Below are 19,994 nucleotides of genomic sequence, written 5' to 3'. Positions count from 1 at the left end.
GTAGTGGAAGTAGAAAGCAGCAAAAATTGAAATACTTAGTAACATATAAATATGTCTAAATTGTTTAGGTACCATTTGTATTTGATTTGTGATTGCTTTGAGTTTGATTGGTTTAAAAGTGTAAATGAATAATTTCCATATTAAATACCTAATACTTGACTTTGAAAAAAAGGAAAATAAAAACGTTTTTTTCAATATGTAATTTATTAACATTCTTTTTTCTCTTTACATACAAAATCCAGAATATTGGTTCAATCTGAAGAATCAGAAACATAGAAACATTTCATGATGTTGGATGGACAATTCTGTACATGGGAATGGTTTCTACATGAATCAGCTGAATGGTGTTCTATATCAGTAGTCAAGTTTACATTTGTCCACGCTTGTGCTTCCTTTTATAGGGCATTTGAAATAGACAACAATAAAAAATGTAAAGCTGCATAATTAAAGTTATTTTAACTTAGTCCTCTTAACAAAATAATTATACGATCATGCAGTAAGGTGTACCATGAAACTGTAAAAAAAGAATAGAGTGTGTAATGATGTATCAAAACCATCTTCCCTACTTTTGACGTGTCTCTCCTCTTTAAACCGATACAATGGATTCAGTCAACTTATTCAAATTATGTCACGGTCCACTGTAAATGTTCATAAAAAATAATGCCGTCCCCAATATGACCAAGGCTATCAACATAAAGGTCATAAAATACACAAAACAGGTCAAGGCACTGTGTATTAAAGAAAGACTCGTTGATATGACAGTTAATCATTCACACTTGAAAACTTAGCGCAGAAATAGCGACCGAATCAGATATTAAGAGTAACTGCAATATGAACACCCTGAGACATGGATGCTGCTAAGGAACATAGACGTTGACAGTTATATCGGTTCACGGACAAATCTAGCATTGTCTGCAAACTATTTCTTCCTCCTAGGTTGTGGTCCAAGTGGTCAAAATGAAGGGAGAGGAAAGTCACTTTTTGTATCCGTTCTGTCAGATGTCTTAAGGTTTTTTCCCTTTCCCTTGGCTGATATGTTGTAGCCACTCCTTCAACATCTGAAAGCTTGGCCGAGCAGCAGGGTCCAGGTTCCAGCACTGTTTCATGATGTTATACACCACTTCAGGACAGCCATCTGGACAGTCCATTTTGTATCCCTTCTCCACTCGAGGCACGACGTCTTTTAATGGCTACAGGATGGAATAAGTAGTTGTGAGAAAGACAGTGTTGACAGAAAACAGCTTACAGCTTAAGGACGATTTGAGGCAAACTATGTAATTCGTTAAAATACAGTCAACACATTAAAATTCCTTATTTTATTATTTTTCCTTAATATTTTCTTTATGCCTCTTCCCGAAAATATATTGGTACTTACAATTCTTGGGTAAGGCACTCGGCCGAAAGAGTAAATCTCCCAAAGCAGAATACCGTAGCTCCAAACATCCGATTTGGTGGAGAATTTCTATTGATTAGGAAAAAAAACACACGTAGGGTTTGTGGGAGCTACACAAGGCAAAGCACGCAACTTGACATCAACAACAGTCCATGAAAACAACAGCATACCTTTTCCCTGAGAGCCTCCGGGGCGGTCCACTTCACCGGCAGCTTGGCAGTGTCCTGAGTGGAGGAGGCCTCTTTGGTCAGACCAAAGTCACTGACTTTGGCCATGTTGTCTTCTGACACAAGAACGTTGCGGGCTGCTAAATCTCGGTGGACAAAGTTGTTGTTTTCCAGGTAGGCCATGGCTTCACAGACGTCTCTGTGAAAGCACAGGAAAACAAAGTTCAAAACCTCAGAACTTTTGTCTTTCCACATTCAATTGTGGGATCAAAAACATGGCTATGATGGATATCGTCCTCCTTCGCCAATACTCAAAACTCTGGTTATGGACAGACTCAGTTCAACACACCTCGGGATTACTCAAACGGGAATTATCAGAGGGTATGAAAGAAGCTTTCAGTTCTCACACTCTGTTGGCTTTGCTTTCTGTGGGAGTAGTTTCTAACATGTGGTTTTTTCCCCTCTGTTACTCCAGGAGGGTTACCAACCGAACTACAAGCGCGGCGCGGGTCAGGGACCCAGAGGAGTGTCGAGAGGCAGCACTCAGGCGATACGATCCTGAAAAGGCCTTTCATAATGACTGTGACTGACTAACTTGCACCACACTGAAAATTCCAAAACGCATTCGCCCCAGCTTACTCATGTTCTTTATTTTTTTTTGTTCTTTCAGTGGTATTTTTCCTGTCTCTTAAATCAAAGTAAACTCTGCTTTGGTATTTGGAAATATTAAATTGTTTAAAGTCTGAAACACAAGCTGAGCTGTAAATCCAATCATCGATTTACACATGCCATGAGCTACAATATTCCTGTAAACTTGAAAGATTTCATAAGTTATTTTTTGTATAAAAAAATGCACCTGCCACTGCTGGTCCAACCCTTGGGAGTTTGTTCCCCTTCTTGGTTCTTTACTGTCATTTTGGTTTCTAAAAAACGTTTTTATGTTCAATGAGCTCCCGTTTCCTTGTTTGTAAATTGATGTTGCTTCAAGAGCTTCAATAAAGTTGTGTTGCATACCCATGCTTCAGCCTTAGTTTTCCACTGTACAGTTACTCAATCTGAATCAGTTTAATTTGCCAGATGTGTGGACACTACACATAGAAGGAGATTGTTGTTAATGCACACATGTAGACATGCAGCTAAACATAAAGGACCACTAGGAAGGCCAGAGAGCGCAGACCTCCAGTAAGCCCAATCTTCCACAATGTAAGGTGTTCTTCCTTGGCCCATGATACACACTTGCACCAAGTATCATGAAAATTGAACCAGTAATGTTTTCCTTAGTCCTATAGACATAGAGAAACAAACCAAACTAAGCTCTGCGGTTAAGTTTTCAAAGGTGAATGCACTTAAACATTTAGCTATTATGTTCCTAAAAATACATTTATTAAGTAACAATTAACAATAACATACAATGTTTTAAAATGTGACTGTAAATTATAGTCTAATGATACTAGACTGCACTATGCTGAAGTGAATGATTAGTGTAACACCGTACGTACGTGACGAGTGCACACATTTTTATTTTAATTACTATATCTCATGCTGCCTTTCAAATGTCGTATCACCTGTAATTTGTTTACAGCAACAATAAGAACTTGTGTTGTATTGTATTTTGACTGTTAGGCTAAATGTTATTTGTAATGCTAACAAATCCCTGACAAACTGTTTTATTAAAAAGCCAAATCAATCTAGTCTATTGTCCATGCTGTGGTTGCTAGGTATGTTACCACAGCGTGCTCATTTGGTGCACATGGTTAATGGGCTTTTCCCCCCTAAACTATGCTGACAGGCAGAATTCAAAAGGATCTTTCCTCCTCCTTCTAGTAACACCAGTCCCTACTTTGAAACGTGAAAACTGGATATAGTATTACATCAATCAAACCAATAAACACGCACGTGTAAATGAAGCAATAAGAGTTTAAGTTTTCCACCTGGCATACAGAACTCGGGGACTTACTTGGAAATGTTTTCACGATGCCGTCGCACTGTTCTGACGTCATACTGGGGGTCCACCATGAACGGATGTCTCCACGTGAGTGTATCAACAGCATGATGTCTAGCATGTAAAATCAGCCCTTGACTTGTTGGAATTGTATAAAGATTAAACAACCACTCGTTCCGATAACTGAAGGTAAGTGGAAACATTTAGTGTATTTTCTTTATGAGACTTTCATTGCGTTTTCTTCTTCGCTGTGTGGCTGATTTGAGTTTCCCTGCTGCCATGAACTCTCATTTGTTTTGGCTGCAAGTTAGCTTCAGTCTAACATTCCTCTTAACTCAGTTTGACAACATTACTTTGGAATTGTTCAACTTCTATATTAAATAATAAGTTCCTCTTTTAAAATTAGTAATGAAATGTGTTTTTCCGTGGATTTTTTTTAAAACGCCGATTTGCTCCAGAATAGAATAACGTCTCAATTGGCGAAAACATTAAAACGACATAACATTTAGCCCATTTTATGAATGTAAATGTGGTTGTGCCTTTTGTAAAAAAAAATGCATTATTGTGTATTTAAAAAAAGTGTGTTTTTTGTTATGTTTCTGAAAGATGTAAACAGGATGCATAATTATTATTATTGCAAGATTAAACATTAAATAAGAACATATTCCTGAAAACACAGCCTTATTTCTACTGTTTTAAGCAACTTAAACATTTTAACATCATTATTTCCTTTTACTGATAATAATTTATTAGGAATGCTTCCTGCATTTATTTATTTTTCACTTAATGTTTATTGGTAGATATCTGATGTTAAATGTTGTACATCACCATTTATGTTTGTGAAGAACAACTCAGTTTGACAGCACTGTGTGGGTGTTACTGCACCATTTGTCACACTGTATCTCTAACCATTTGCTTCTTTGTGTTTTCTGACTCCTCTTAGTGAAACAATGGCAACAGTCCGCAAGAAGATAGACAACCGGATTCGAGTCCAGATTGAGAATGGAGTCGCTCTACAGCACCGGACGATATATGTGGTGGTGGGAGATCGTGGGAGAGATCAGGTAATCTTAATCTATAGCTGTGTGTATATCAGTTTCAATTGAATTCAACACACACATCCTTTTGCACTTTTTCCAAGAAAAATATCAATGGTGCTGCACTTTATGACATTCAGCATGTGTAAGAAGTGAGGGTTACCTTAATGGTAAAGACTATTGAAAAACTGATAGTGATTCTGCTTGGATCCTCAACATCCTTCATATGTTGATTTCCAGATACTCAACTATTCTGCCCAAAGGTAGCCCTTGTTTTTGTTGTTTTTCTGCTATTTTCTTTTGAACAAACCTTAACTCATCTTGTCGTGTCACTGCATCTTCCTTTTCCATGATGTATGGTGACCGTGAATGAGCCATGCATCTTTTGCTGTTTAGTAAATGATGTATTTATGGAAATGCTGTCTGTAGTTCAAACTACAGTCCTTTTTAAAGTTTTGTTTCTGTTTTTTTTTTTTTATATTTAAATCTGCCTTTGATCCAGGTCGTCATTCTGCATCACATGCTGTCTAAAGCTAGTGTGAAAGCACGGCCCTCTGTACTCTGGTGCTACAAAAAAGAGCTGGGCTTCAGCAGGTAAACTCCTCAGAGAATAAGCTGTTTGACATGTGTTGTATTATAAAGGAGAGGGTATTAAACTTGTCTAAAATGCTTAAAACAGCAATCGGAAGAAGCGCATGAGACACCTGCAGAAGAAAATAAATACTGGCACGTTGAATCTGAATCAGGATGACCCGTTTGAACTCTTCATCGCTGCAACCAACATCCGCTACTGTTACTACAACGAGACCCACAAGATCCTGGGAAACACATACGGGATGTGCGTCCTGCAGGTGAGTGTCCTCCCGTCCGCTGCACACCAGAGTGCCTCTATCAAAGAATATGGTTAATTGAATTGGCTCAACCCACAACGTTTAGGCTGTAGTCAGATTTTGATGTAGCAGATTTACTTGACTCATTTGAGGTTTTGTTTTCTGTGTCGCCCAGGACTTTGAAGCTCTCACTCCCAACCTGTTAGCGAGAACGGTTGAGACCGTCGAAGGAGGAGGTATAGTGGTGATTCTGCTGAGGGACCGTGAACTCTCTCAAGCAGCTCTACACGATGACTATGGTAAGTCTTTAACTTGTTACATCTCCACACAGGTCAGACTCTGTTAGCTCGACTTGGGATCATTGTGGTCTGTTTATCTCTCAGGATGTGCACTCTCGGTACCGGACCGAGGCTCATCATGATGTGGTGGGGACGCTTCAATGAGAGGCAAGGCTCGTATGGATTTCATAACATTTGGAGCATTTGGAGCCAAAAGTTAAATGGTATTCATTTATTTTGTTAAACTGTTTTCAGATTCATTCTGTCACTTGGCATCCTGCAAGAACTGTGTTGTCATTGACGACCAACTCAACATCCTGCCAATCTCCAGCCACATGGCGAACATCAAGCCCATTCCTCCAAAGACTCAGGTAACTTATTATAGGAGACATTAGTTGTGTTGCTCATTGACTACGGAACATCCTCCTGAGGCATCTTAAAAGTTGCTTGACTTTCTAAGTAACTTGGGACTTGTCAGTCTTTTTGTTCACTTCTAAACTACTTTGCAACTGTTTTTAAAAAGTGCTACATAAATGAAGTTTGCTTGCTTGTTGGCTCGTTGCTTCCTGATTTCTGACCTGTTGTCTCGTTTCTTCAGGAGGACGGTCTGACTCCACGAGAACAGGAGCTGAAGGACCTAAAGGAATCTCTGCATGACACTCAGCCTGTGGGAGTGTTTGGTGGACTGCTGCAAGACCATGGGACCAGGTCCAGTACCTCTCAACAATACAAAGTACCATTTTCAATGAATGTACTGATTGTATTTCAAGTTACCAACACAAAGGAATTACACCTCAATAATTGTCCAAGTCATAATAAATGTAAATCTTAAGGTTGATTTGTCCTCTAGGCTAAAGGAGTGCTGAAGTTCATCGAGGCGATTTCAGAGAAGACCCTGCGGACCACCGTGACTCTGACGGCTGCGCGTGGTCGAGGCAAGTCTGCAGCTCTGGGGCTGGCTGTCGCTGGAGCTGTTGCATTTGGGTAAGATTGGTTTGATAATGTCTTACAAATAAACCAGTTCGGTATATTATGCTGACTTAATTTGACATTGACTTCCTGGTATTATCCACAGCTATTCCAATATCTTTGTGACCTCCCCGAGCCCGGACAACCTGCACACCATGTTTGAATTCATCTTCAAAGGCTTTGATTCTCTGCAGTATCAGGTATGCAGCCTGAGAGTCTTCTCTGTATCAAGGACTGTACGTTACTACACTAAGCTCACGTCCCCTTTTGCATTTTGTAGGAGCATCTTGACTATGAGATCATCCAGTCTTTAAATCCAGACTTCAACAAAGCTGTGGTGAGGGTGAACATCTTCAAAGAGCACCGCAGACAATCCAGGTAAACAAGACCAGGCCACTCTTCTCAAAGTTATTTATATATCATATTTAGTGAATGACTCGCCTCTAACCTTCCTGTCCATGTGACCGCAGTACATCCACCCAGGAGACGCAGTGAAGCTGGGTCAGGCTGAGCTGCTGGTGATAGACGAGGCTGCAGCCATCCCTCTGCCTCTGGTGAAGAAACTGCTGGGGCCGTACCTGGTGTTCATGGCCTCCACCATCAACGGGTCAGTATGCTGGATGACATACATGATCCAATATCACACTACTTTTGTCCAAATAACTAAACATGCTAAGACATTAAGAGGTGGTATTTTCATTATTATGGGTTTAATTCAAAGTCAGTTTGTTCTTTGATGCTTTGGCAAAAACATGAATAACAATAAAGCCATTGAAAGGCAGGAAAACAAATTTTAATAAGAGCAGGTATTGCATTTTTTGATTGTTTTGTGTTAAAAATAGTCAAATACGCAATATGATGTTTGTAAAGCTTAGGTTACATATGCTTGATTTTTCTTTGAACAATAGTCAAAAATCCTGATAATATTCAGTTTTGTATAATAGAATATTTGTATTTTAACACACCTCGAGAATCCTCAACCAGTAATTCTGATTAGAGTTTTGAAATGGTTGATATTTCAGTTGATCGATCATTTACTTCACTATTTCGCTGTAGCTCTTTGCCTCTCTCACCGCTGTGTTCCTCTCTCTGTAGATATGAAGGCACCGGGCGCTCTCTTTCCCTCAAACTGATCCAGCAGCTGCGGCAACAGAGTGCCGACAGTCAGCAGAAGATGTCTGCAGAGAACAGGAGCTCCAACACAGAGAGGCTGGCAGCAGGTACAGACATCAGGGATCTGCCTGTGGTTGTTTAGTGACCAATGTGAGTCAGCAAACGGACTGACTGCTTCTCTGTCTCTGCACACAGCTCGCTCTCTCCACGAGGTCACTCTTCACGAGTCGATCCGGTACGCCCCGGGAGACGCTGTGGAGAAGTGGCTGAACGACTGCTGTGTCTCGACTGTATGAACATACCCAGACTCATCTCCGGCTGCCCCCTCCCACAGACCTGTGACCTGTATCCTTTATGCACTGACCTGGACAGCCGGGTTACATTACTGACCTCCTCGGCCCACATACTGGTTACATACAGCATGTAGTGGAAGCAAAACATTTTTTTACATATCATTAAGAAAAGGGGAAGACACTTAAAAATAAAATCAATTATTGCCTTCCAGTTAATATCAACTGGTATGTTTCAACCCTCTTCTTAAGTTTTCCAATATCCACTTCAAATATTTCTAAAGATACAACAAAGCTTGGGGCTTACAGAGAACATTTCTCTTATTATCACTTCTCATCTCTTTTTGGTATTACCATTCAGGACCATAATGCATTGCATAATGCAATTTAATGCATGAAATAAACAGTTTTGTAGCTAATCATAATCTTATGTTAATCAAATCAGACAACGAAAAATGTGAAATGTTGTATCACTCGCATGCAACTGTCTGAGTGACACACTCCTACACACCAGTTTGTTCTGCGTTAGTCCTTAACCCCCACTGTGCAGGTACTATGTGAACAGAGACACCCTGTTCTGTTACCACAAGGCGTCTGAGGCCTTCCTGCAGAGGCTGATGGCCCTCTACGTGGCCTCGCACTACAAGGTGAGAATCTTAGTCTGAGGATCACATTGCATCCTACGCACAGTGTCCTGTCATCCGTTGTTTATTCGCCGTCTCAAATGTCTTCTCTGGATCCAGAATTCCCCCAACGACCTGCAGATGTTTGTCCGATGCTCCGGCCCATCACCTCTTCTGCCTCCTCCCTCCTGTCCCCCCCACTCAGAACGCTCTGCCCGAGGTCCTCGCTGTGGTGCAGGTAAAACACAGCTGACTGCCGGCCATTTGATCAGATATTTGTTTCATGAAGTGTTAGACCTGTGTCAATTTGACTTGTTCATTTTGAGGTTTCGTAGGTTGTTTCTTTTTTTTAGTTGACTAAAGGTCTGGGCATGTTGTCTTATCTTTGTCAGAAGGAAAAACCCTAACTAACTCTTGAGTTTCTAGTCTCCAGATTATTTTGAACATTTGATGTCAGTCAGTCCAGCCAAAACATGACTTTGTTTATTTCTTCCAAGCCATGTTGTTGCTATAGTTAACTTAAATAAGTAAGTTACTCCAAACCCTGACTGCTCATGGTGTGCTACCGCTGTAGTCCTGTTATGCAGCACAGGAGACACAAATGGACTCAGTTACAGCTTTTATTAACAAAATTAGCATTTGTGTATGCTAATATCTTTTTAATTTATGAATTGAATTGACTTGACTCTTGGTAAATGTACATTTGTTTTTCTCAGGTGTGTCTGGAGGGAGAAATATCTCGGCAGTCCATCTTGAACAGTCTGTCCAGAGGAAAGAAGGCCTCTGGGGACCTGATTCCCTGGACGGTGTCAGAGCAGGTACACACTCGATACAAGCGCTTTGAGATTTTTGAACTCACATTATCAACGTGCAAATATTTGATCCTCTACTTTTTCTCTTTGTAGTTCCAAGACCCAGACTTTGGCGGCCTCTCCGGAGGCAGAGTGGTGCGGATCGCTGTCAACCCAGACTACCAGGGGGTAAGAGCCTGCACAAGTCTCAGCATGTTCCCAGTTTCATTTGAATCTGCATGTTCTGTATCGAACTGGTTCTCCACCTGTCCTCCAGATGGGCTACGGCTCCAGAGCTCTCCAACTGCTGCAGATGTACTACGAGGGCAAGTTCCCCACCATGGATGAGAGCACAAACTCAAATCCAAATGAGATCACATCCGTCAGCAGCGAGGTAATGAAATGACATATATTTAGAAGACATCGATTACACACATTGTAACTAGGGTAGAAACTCATCGTGTTGTCGTCTCTCGTGTGCAGGCTGTCAGTCTGCTGGAGGAGGTGATCACTCCGAGGAAAGAGCTCCCCCCTCTGCTGCTGAAGCTGAGTGAGAGGAGAGCGGAGAGACTGGACTATCTGGGAGTCCTCCTATGGCCTTACTACAAGGCTGCTCAAGTGAGTGTCCTTGAATATGGAGATGAGGGTTGTTGTATTTTTGCAGATTTTTTATTTCATTTTTTTAAAAAAACTCTTTTTGCAACCTGACAGGTTCTGGAGGAAAGCTGGTTATACTCCAGTCTACTTAAGACAAACCCCTGTAAGTATAAAAAGAGATCGTTATATATTTGTCTGTGCATCTTGCTGTCGTCACAGGCTGTAATCATTGTGTGTGTCTGTAGAACGACCTGACAGGAGAGCACTCCTGCGTGATGCTGAAGGAGCTGAACACAGATGACTCCCGGAGCAGAGCCAGTGGCTCTCTGCCTTCTGGAAAGGTGAACTTCAACAACTTTCCTGCTCTGCCCCTGGAGATCTGGTTTGTTTGAACTCATGATAGTCTGACTACAAAGTTATTGTTTCCCTCAGATTTCCGCCGGCGCTTCTGTCCCTCCTCTCCTACCAGTTCAGCAGCTTCCATCCCAGCATGTCACTCAGCATCCTGCAGAACAAGAAGTCCAAGGACGAGACCACCGGTAAGACTCCTTTAACAACTGATGCTGTCACACGAGAGGGAGACGGAGCTCAACAGTGAGGTTCCAGAAGTGAAAAACCTATTAGCCAAAAGGTTGTAACCATCCAAAGTAAACGTATCATGCTCTCTGAGATTGTGAACACTTTATTCCAGCTCGTGCAAACGCCATATTTGTTATTTTATGAAGACGTGTGTGATCAAACGAGTTTCATTGAGATCCTAAGTCCCTGGAATCATTTCTCTGTAACTGCCAATGTAAATGGCAACTGTGTGGTCCTTTAACAAAAGAAAAGAAGTGGGTGCTCTATATTTATTCATTTGAGTATTTTTGATCTGTTTTGTAGCAGTTCTAACCCTACAGAGTTCCTCTCCACCTCACACACTTTCTGACCTGCCTTTGACCTCCACAGTTCTCAGCAGATCCGAGCTGGCCTCCAATTTCAGCCCCTACGACCTCAAGCGCCTGGAGCTGTATTCGAGGAGCATGGTGGACTACCACCTCATCATGGACCTGGTCCCAACAGTGGCTCGCATGTTCTTCCTCAAACAGCTCGGGGACGTGTCTCTCTCCGCAGCACAGTGTGTACGTTTCCCTTGAGCTCATGGTTTCAGTTGTTTCTTTGTCGTGAATTCAGTTTTATTTGAACCTGTTGCTTTTCTCTAGGCTCTACTGCTCGGCATAGGTTTACAGCACAAATCAGTAGACCAGCTGGAAAAGGAAATTGAACTCCCAAGCTCGCAGCTCATGGGCCTCTTCAACCGTCTGATCCGGAAATTTGTCCAAGTAAGTTTCCTCCCGTACATGCTGGGAGGAAGATGCCATCTAATGCAATACTTCTGCAACAACATTAATCTTTGTATATGTGTTGCACTGTTGGAGGAGCCTGTGACTGAAGTTGTGTATTGCCAGATCTACACTGTAGCTAATGTGCACATGACAATAAAGCCTTGAAACAATCCTAGGTCTTCACCAGCATCCAAGAAAAGGCCATTGAGGCAGAGATGGCGACTTCTATAGACGTTTCCATGGAGCCCACTGTCAGAAGCCTCAATGATGATCTGGTATGTGTTTAACAACTCTGATGATTTTAAAACGCTCATGTGGAAAGTGTTGCTTTTCTTTTTCCTCTATGTAAAGTCACCTATCAGGAAAATAATGAATATAAGAAAAATTGCGTTTGTTTGGGGGGAAAAGGTTTTAAAAATGAATCTGTCACTCACAGAACGAAGCGGCTAAGGAGTTTGATGAGAAACACAAGCAGGATGTGGAGAAAGTCAAGGAAATGGACATGGAAGAGTGAGTATAAGGTTTTGAGGAGGGATGATTTGGTCATTCGTTGTAGCATCTTGAAAAGCGCAGGGCAATATTTACTGTTGTAGTTTTAATAATTTCCTTTTTGTATTTACAGGTACACGATCCGTGGAGATAATGAGGAATGGGACCAGGTGCTGAAGAAAGCGGGGACCACAGCGGTCGTCAGCATCAAAAGGTGCAGAGTGACATCAGGATTGTTGGCAGACTGTGGTTGTTTGGGATGTTGGAGAAACATGTTTGTAACAATGTCCTTCTCCCAACAGTGAAAAGAAGAGGAAGTATGAAGGGGAAAACACAAAAGCAAGCAATGGGGCTCCAGAGCATGGAAAACTGAAAAGAAAGGGACACAACACGGAAATTCAAGAAGAACAAGGACAAGCAGGGCAAATTTGGAAAGAGGGCGTGACCATAAACTGCTGCATTGACAGGAACCAAGCGGTATCAACATGATAATGCAGATACTGAAGAGCACCTAAAAGACTGGATATCCTCTGAGATATTTTCTTATTTCTACAGTACGCATAACAAGTTTGTTGCTTTGTTTTATGGTGTGTGCAACATTGCAGAGACCCTGTATATCGGCAGCAAATAACACACTTACACATGTTGTATTAAATAGGAAGGATTTACTTTCAGTTATTTTAAACATTTTCACAGTATGTTTAGAGTTTCCCTTTTAGTTGAATACATGATTTCTACAATGTTAATGAATACGTTCTGTAAAATGATTTGTGAGGTATATTAAAGGCTGTCAGTTTCCCTGTAATGGAACACTTGAGGCTTTAAATAAATCCACTTCTGTTTGAGCTGCTGTTTCACCGGTGTCCGGGGCAAAGATACAGTCTATGGCATCATGGGAAAGTTTCCACCACAGCTTCACGACTGAGATCAAACGTGGAAGCTGCCAGCTGATATTCCTGAGACAGTCTGTACTGAAGACTCCTTTATCATCAGTCTGTAATGTGACAAAGAATAAAATCATTCATGGTCACATGGTGTCAATTCAGGTTCTATATCAGGTGTCCCTAACCCATAGATGGTTACAGTTTCATGCTGCATACTTTAGTGTCATTTGACAGTCTGTGTCCATATGTAACATAAGTGTAATATTGGTATTAGCTGGGTGTGATAAGTGATTATATTGGCTGTTAAACGGTGTTATAACCGTGTACATCAGGTGAAATCAAGCAATCAATTATTTATGTGATTGCCCAATTAAGGGTTGAAGTAATGATGACTTATGCCCCTTTCACACAAACGCGTGTTCAGCTCCGGCTCGGAGCTGGAGCCTGAAGCAACCAGGCTTCGTGTGATTCTGTTTATTTGTACCTTACTTTGACCATCCGTTCACTGTTATTGATCATTGTGGAGAGAGGCAGACGTTTTGTATTAATAGCAGCTATCGGATGGAATCAATACATGGGCTGCACAGGTTGGCGTGTCCGACTATCACAAGTAGAATCATAATAAAATACGCCGGTAAATGTGCCTGTAGAAAACGGTTTATGCCGCAATAGCAAGTAGTCAGTTTAGCTTCGGTTGCTATGCTAACATCACCCAGCCATTTTATACCAGAGAAACTTTCATAACAGCGTTGTGATGCCAAACAGCGTCAATTCAGACTGGGATATGTATCAGCTGCTTGTGTGAGTCGGACAGTGAATACTTTAGAGCGGCCGCTGCAGTGTGAGCTAACCGGGAGCATAAACTCCCTTGGAAGAGCAGCCAGCACTCTGCAGCGGTCGGTAAATGCCGCAGAAACACATTAATGGACCACGGCACTCTGAAGAAAGTATAAGGTTGGAGAAGTCGTTATTTAATTTAATCTGGCTTCGTGTGATTAAAAGCAACACGATCATCGACCCGTTGTTGTGAACGGTGACGTCATGACGCAGCACCAGTCGGGCTCTGGGCGGTGTGAACAGAGCGGGAGCAGAAAAGAGAAACCGGAGCTGAACCAGAAAAGCTCTAGCTCGGAGCTAGAAAGGGAAAAGCGCTGGTGTGAAAGCCGCATAAGTAGCAATTTAGGAAGCAGGCATATTCCAATAAATATAAACTAATACAAAAATGTCCAAAAGTGTCATAAAAATAGACTTGATATGGCCTCGACTCTAATGAATTAGAATTTAGCAAACACATTTTTTTTTTTTTTGAAATACATTATTCTGACTTTGGAAGTCTTTGGAAAGACAGTTAAGTATGTCATTAAACATATAAAACCGTCAGTTCAGTATGCCTCAAAATGCAATTAAAAACTGGTCATAGTATCGTATGTGAGGCGAAACCTTACACAAATCACACTGGGAGTCCCATCTGGTACCAGTGTTTGAAATGATGATCGGAGTAACGTGCTACCGTTTGTCCTTTGACGTTTGATGTCAGGCAAAGCTCTATGAGATAAAAAAAAAAAAATCCATAAGCAAATCCATGGTGCACACCTCAGAAAATAAATATTGATTCACTCTTACCCAGTGGTATGTTGTGCTTCACCACTTTGTCAACAAGTCCTTGTGATCCCCCCATGGCCGGGTGCAGGAAGGTGCCGTGACCGATCCTGTCCGGAGGAAGATCCAGCAGCAGGTCGGACTCCTCCAGCTGGGACGGGACCCTGCAACCGTTCATGTTGGAACATCAGATCTCTCTCAGATAATGTGCTCTGCTCACTGATAACGGATTACATTTAATGTTCTGGTCATACTTCTGAGAGGTGCAGGGACAACTTCAGTCCACAGTTCTTTGCCTTCTGTAGAGCAGGAAGTAGGTCTTTGCCATGGCCAACCTGAGAGGGAAAAGTACATCATTAACAGGAAGTGTTGTGAGTAAATGTCAGACTCGTGGATTCCTTTTAAATCTCACTGAATATTTCATTTACATGGATTTGTTTGTTAATGAAATTATTGTACTGTACATTCCCTTTAATTTGCAACTATTCTTTTTGCAAATAGCATCATTTCAATATAGCAATGCATCTGTCAAAAATGCAAAATAAACAAGAAACCACGTTGGGATCAGTCATTGGAATACTCCCACAAACTATAGTGACTGCTAACACCATGGACCAGGGTCTACCAACAAACCTGAGCAAATTGTTGAACAGCTATCATTATGAAAGACTACACTTTCTGTAATAGATAACATTAACCATTGTTTTTTATGCTTTTGTCTTTACATTACCTTCATAAATGTATAAGTAAACGTATTTGTAGCTTGCACTTAAAAGCACAAGTATCAGAAGCAAAAGTACTATTTCTGAACATTCCATAACCTGCAAAAAAACGCTAGTCTAACTGGTCCCCAACTAGTGGGTATTGTAACTCTAATGGTACGTAATATTAGGAGTAAAACTGTCTTTTTGATCCGTCTGAGAAATACAGCCAGCACATGTGAAAGGCAGAAACTGGTAACACAGAGAATTAAATAGTGAATGTTTTAATTCCAATGATGCTCAATTTGTACTAACCGTTGGATCTCCCTGAGGTCGAGTCCCAACACCAAACCATCAGACGACAGCATGAAGTCCTCAGCAAGCTTCACCGTCTCCATGGCAACTTCAGTTCCATTCCTGCGGTCAATCGCCACCAGAAACCTTGAGAACAAATGAACACATTTACAACTATTCACTGCTGTGGCCAGCACTCACGTTCCTAGATCATCATAGTAAAACATTATGCAGACTGTAATGGGAGTGTGTTCAACACAGGCACTTCTCACACACACACACACAAATAAACATTTCCCGACTTGCACACACAAATAAAACTGTTGCCTACCTGACATCAATGTCCACTCCTTCGCTTTTGCATTGTGTAATGGCTTTGATGACGGTTTCAATGTAACTCTTCTTTGTCAATCCTATAGGGAAAAGGTATTAAACTTGTTTCAAATTCTTCAAGTTTGTTTTATGTTTTGCACCAAAGTGTTTCCCAAAGACACACATACTGTAAATGTTTACACATTAGGGGTGTAAACGACACATTTCATCACAATACAACACTATTTCTATTGTGTGGACAATGATGGCATGTTTTAAGAAATCACAAAGTCTGCCACGATACAATATAAATATTTTACACATTTGTATCAACCCACAAAACAAATATGATTTTTTGGAATCATGTTTTCTTCAATGGTAATACTGACAAAGACGTGCCATGGGAATACAAAATATCTGTGTAAACTGTCTAATTTGAGAGCCTAATAATTTAATACAACAACCTTGACAGTAAATCACTTCTCAGATATAAGGCTGCTTCTCCACCTGTGTGTTTCTCCTCCCTTGGTGTACTTCTCAGCTCTAAATATTTGACACCATCTGCTGCAAACTCTTTGATCACATCTGTAGCAACCTGTGAAGAGAGAAAGAAACAGCTGTCGGTAACATTCTGTGCAAAACATATATATATTTAAGTCAACAACAGCTTTTTTTTAAAAACAGTCAGTCCTCACCATCAGGATGTCTTCCTCCGTGTCCACCAGCTGATGGATGACCTTGAAGACTTGGAAACACCTGCAGACATCAAATATGCTTAAGTTTACATCTTCCTCGTGCAAATCAATGTTGTCTGTTTTCTTATTTCTTTGGTCAACAGGCTGTAAATATCATGCATAGGACTACAGTTTTTTTCTATGGAAATATTTATTATAATTTACAGCAGTGAAGCAATACAAATGAAAGTCATACAAATGTTCATAACATAAGGTGGACTAAAATCCAATAAAAAGCAACATGTCGTACTTGTTCAGACTACATGACATGGAAGCTATTGAAATGTGTTCTGATTTTTTTTTTTAAAAGGAAACTGCGGACTTGTTATATCACTATTAAAATTAAAATTAATTCAATTCAATGTGTCCTATTTTGTATTGTAGTAATAAAATGCGGCATTGATTTGGAGGGATCCAAGACACGTGATGATTATTCAAAATCTGAAATAATCTTCTTTTTAAATATTTATTCAAGATCAATTAATTACACATCAAGTGCATGTCTGTCCAATCACGTGCATGTCTGTCCAATAACCAACATAAAACCACATTCATAGATAATGTTCCTGCATGGGAAGGTCATTATTTTGTATTCTATTCGTTGATGTTTCATGTATAACTATTCCATTTTTCAATATGATTAATTAAACAATATATATACACATATCTATGCCTACAATTCATTATAATATTATTATGATACAAATGCAATTTACACCTGCAGATATGCACGCCAGGCCGATTGTCGAACCTCAGATTGAGGAGGAACAATGCGGATTCCGTCCTGGTCGTGGAACGACGGATCAGCTTTTTACTCTCGCAAGGATCCTGGAGGGGGCCTGGGAGTACGCTTATCCGGTCTACATGTGTTTTGTAGACTTGGAGAAGGCGTATGACCGGGTTCCCAGGGAGTTACTGTGGGAGGTGCTGCGGGAGTATGGGGTGAGGGGGTCTCTACTCAGGGCCATCCAATCTCTGTACTCCCAAAGCGAGAGCTGTGTCCGGGTCCTCGGCAGTAAGTCGGACCCATTTCCGGTGAGGGTTGGCCTCCGCCAGGGCTGCGCTTTGTCACCAATCCTGTTTGTAATATACATGGATCGGATTTCGAGGCGTAGTCGTGGGGGGGGGGGGGGTCTGCAGTTCGGTGGACTAAGGATTGCACCACTGCTTTTTGCAGATGATGTGGTTCTGATGGCTTCATCGGTCTGCGACCTTCAGCACTTACTGGATCGGTTCGCAACCGAGTGTGAAGCGGCTGGGATGAGGATCAGCACCTCCAAATCTGAGGCCATGGTTCTCAGCAGGAAACCGATGGACTGTCCACTCCAAGTAGGGAATGAGTCCTTACCCCAAGTGAAGGAGTTCAAGTATCTCGGGGTCTTGTTCTCGAGTGAGGGATCAATGGAGCGTGAGATGGGCCGGAGAATCGGAGCAGCGGGAGCGGTATTGCAGTCGCTTTACCGCACCGTTGTGACGAAAAGGGAGCTGAGCCGGACGGCAAAGCTCTCTGTCTACCGGGCCATTTTCGTTCCTACCCTCACCTATGGTCATGAAGGATGGGTCATGACCGAAAGAACGAGATCGCGGATACAAGCGGCCGAGATGGGTTTCCTCCGCCGGGTGGCTGGTGTCTCCCTTAGAGATAAGGTGAGAAGTTCGGTCATCAGGGAGGGACTCGGAGTTGAGCCGCTCCTCCTTCGCGTCGAAAGAAGCCAGTTGAGGTGGTTCGGGCACCTAGTTAGGATGCCACCTGGGCGCCTCCCTAGGGAGGTGTTCCAGGCACGTCCAGCTGGGAAGAGACCAAGGGGTAGACCTAGGACCAGGTGGAGGGATTATATCTCTTCGCTGGCCTGGGAGCGCCTTGGGATCCCCCAGTCAGAGCTGGTTGATGTCGCCAGGGAAAAGAAAGTTTGGGGCTCTCTGCTGGAACTGCTACCCCCGCGACCCGACCACGGATAAGCGGGAGAAGATGGATGGATGGATATGCACGCCATGTTCTTATAGATTTGACCCCTTTAAAAAAGAAAAAAAAACCTCTTCCCATCGTCACATTACTATTACTGAGGTCAAGCCAGCCTCCACTTTGGAAAACATAGTCAAGAAGCCAGCCTGCACCTTGTATTGTGGTGCGCGAATATCCTATGCATTACGGTAGAGGCCTGGAAAAACTGCCTTCAAAATAAAACCGCTTACTCGGTCAATAACAAATATACCTAAACAAACTACGTATAACTACTACTACTACTGAGTGAATGTAAAACTAAAAGGAGTTTCAAAATAAAATACTTTTGAAATCTCATATGGGCTATCGTCCATCTGTTTTTAGATAAGAATAAAACAAAAACTGTCAATTATCAAATACTTATTTCACTCCAGGGTGATAGCAGCACACCCCCATTAGTCACTTGGAGAATATCAGGACAATCTGATGTACAGTTTCAAAATAAAATACCTTTGAAGTCTCATATATGAGCTATCGTCCCGCTGTTTTTAGATGAGAATAAAACAAACTCTCCAGTATCAAATACGTATTTCACTTCAGGGTGATGGCAGGACACCCCATCTAGTCACTCAGAGAATATCAGGACAATCTGATGTACAGTTTCAAAATAAAATACCTTTGAAGTCTCATATATGAGCTATCATCCCTCTGTAAAAAGAATAATAAAAGAATAAATCAAAAACAGATTATCCTGATATTCTCAAGCGACTAGTTGGGGTGTGCTGCTATCACCCTGGAGAGAAATACGTCTTTGATAATTGACAGTTTTTGTTTTATTCTAATCTAAAAGCAGTAACACTTTAATACCCACCCATTGTTATACTTGTACTTGTGAAATAGCAGGTCTCCCTTGAAAAAGAGATCTATGATCTCAATGGGACCAATCTGGTTAAATAAAGGTTTGAAATGAAATGAAATGAAATAACGACGATGTCATCATCAAATATAGCTCTAATTGATAAAAAATTGGTCCTTTATTAACTTTCATATAAAGTTATACGCACTCATCCAGGGTCCTCCGCTGGCCCTTGCCGATGGCCGTCATGCCGTGTCCGATGTTGAGGTGCGGTTTCCGGCTGATGAGCTTCTCGATGGTCGGGTAGCTGACGGAGCCGTTGAGGTGAGCATGGAGCTCCTGGTGACGGTTTGAAACGCTGACGTTAGCATCTATGTAACTATAAATGTACACAAACATACTTTTAACCGTGTTTAAACTCCTCACACTTTCTTCTCATCTTAAGATGTATCAATGCTTTTGCGACTTACCACTTTTGGCAGCTCCCGATAGAAGACATCGACCTCATTGTCCATCATCACAAAGTAAAACAAAGCCTCTGTAATCATGAGCTGCAGGCTGTCACTTAACGCTGACACTGTTTTCAGTCTGTATTTTAGTGTGACACCAAGTGCAACACAGTAATAAGCCCCCATCTTTTAGGGGATTCTCCTCCTCCAGGTTCCGCTTCTTAAATCGTTGAAACCCCATGAGGCGACTTATATTTCCTTATTAGTTCATGTATTATTTGATTGCGGTTTGAAGAAAGGGAAAATGACATAACCACTATCACAGCCTCCGTTGATAAGAAACTGAACCTCTTGATAGCACTGTTAACTTAAACTGCAA

General features: G+C 41.5%; 3 protein-coding genes and 1 long non-coding RNA gene across 4 annotated transcripts; 2 read left to right on the top strand and 2 right to left on the bottom strand.

Annotated features, from left to right (window-relative positions):
• Positions 1-450: 450 nt before the first annotated feature.
• Positions 451-1,777, bottom strand: LOC117448012 (tyrosine-protein kinase CSK-like). Its single transcript, XM_034085065.2, has 3 exons — positions 1,564-1,777; positions 1,376-1,462; positions 451-1,190 (listed from the first exon to the last, which is right to left on the bottom strand). The coding sequence occupies exons 1-3, from the start codon at positions 1,741-1,743 to the stop codon at positions 1,005-1,007; spliced, it is 453 nt and encodes a 150-aa protein (XP_033940956.1). The 5' UTR covers positions 1,744-1,777; the 3' UTR covers positions 451-1,004.
• A 72-nt stretch (positions 1,778-1,849) lies between these two features.
• On the top strand, positions 1,850-2,590 carry LOC139434004 (uncharacterized). Its single transcript, XR_011643406.1, has 2 exons — positions 1,850-1,941; positions 2,036-2,590. It is a non-coding gene; the product is annotated as an uncharacterized lncRNA (long non-coding RNA).
• Positions 2,591-3,542: 952 nt separating this feature from the next.
• On the top strand, positions 3,543-12,674 carry LOC117448412 (RNA cytidine acetyltransferase-like). The gene is given in 37 exon segments (XM_071203546.1): positions 3,543-3,691; positions 4,446-4,566; positions 5,042-5,133; positions 5,219-5,390; positions 5,545-5,631; positions 5,633-5,668; positions 5,753-5,797; positions 5,799-5,815; positions 5,903-5,921; positions 5,923-6,018; positions 6,249-6,360; positions 6,505-6,631; positions 6,723-6,816; positions 6,897-6,990; positions 7,082-7,223; positions 7,712-7,836; positions 7,925-8,002; positions 8,005-8,074; positions 8,570-8,666; positions 8,763-8,786; positions 8,788-8,880; positions 9,359-9,460; positions 9,548-9,622; positions 9,711-9,827; positions 9,917-10,021; positions 10,023-10,051; positions 10,145-10,193; positions 10,276-10,333; positions 10,336-10,371; positions 10,463-10,477; positions 10,480-10,569; positions 10,979-11,151; positions 11,233-11,352; positions 11,532-11,630; positions 11,792-11,865; positions 11,978-12,058; positions 12,147-12,674. Coding segments are annotated over 36 exon segments (3,144 nt in total). The 5' UTR covers positions 3,543-3,691; positions 4,446-4,452; the 3' UTR covers positions 12,334-12,674.
• On the bottom strand, positions 12,490-19,892 carry LOC117448413 (N6-Methyl-AMP deaminase-like). Its single transcript, XM_034085701.2, is given in 15 exon segments — positions 12,490-12,702; positions 12,704-12,751; positions 12,753-12,814; positions 12,817-12,838; positions 14,174-14,190; positions 14,193-14,273; positions 14,352-14,490; positions 14,582-14,662; positions 15,344-15,357; positions 15,360-15,469; positions 15,654-15,735; positions 16,142-16,229; positions 16,330-16,390; positions 19,375-19,505; positions 19,637-19,892. Coding segments are annotated over 15 exon segments (1,179 nt in total). The 5' UTR covers positions 19,802-19,892; the 3' UTR covers positions 12,490-12,624.
• Between the last annotated feature and the right edge of the window lie 102 nt (positions 19,893-19,994).

The sequence above is a fragment of the Pseudochaenichthys georgianus genome, chromosome 6 (genome assembly GCF_902827115.2).
Source record: "Pseudochaenichthys georgianus chromosome 6, fPseGeo1.2, whole genome shotgun sequence".
Lineage (NCBI taxonomy): Eukaryota > Metazoa > Chordata > Actinopteri > Perciformes > Channichthyidae > Pseudochaenichthys > Pseudochaenichthys georgianus.
The sequence above is the reverse complement of the archived record's forward strand: the minus strand, read 5'-3'. Positions and strand labels throughout refer to the sequence as shown.

Bases quoted from the DNA above. Each gene is read 5' to 3' on its own strand.
- LOC117448012 (XM_034085065.2), bottom strand. From the start codon at position 1,743: ATGGCCTACCTGGAAAACAACAACTTTGTCCACCGAGATTTAGCAGCC. The intron at 1,463-1,563 runs GTATGCTGTTGT...CCTAATCAATAG, and splicing joins CGGAGGCTCTCAGGGAAAAG to AAATTCTCCACCAAATCGGA. The intron at 1,191-1,375 runs GTAAGTACCAAT...TCCATCCTGTAG, and splicing joins GAGTGCCTTACCCAAGAATT to CCATTAAAAGACGTCGTGCC.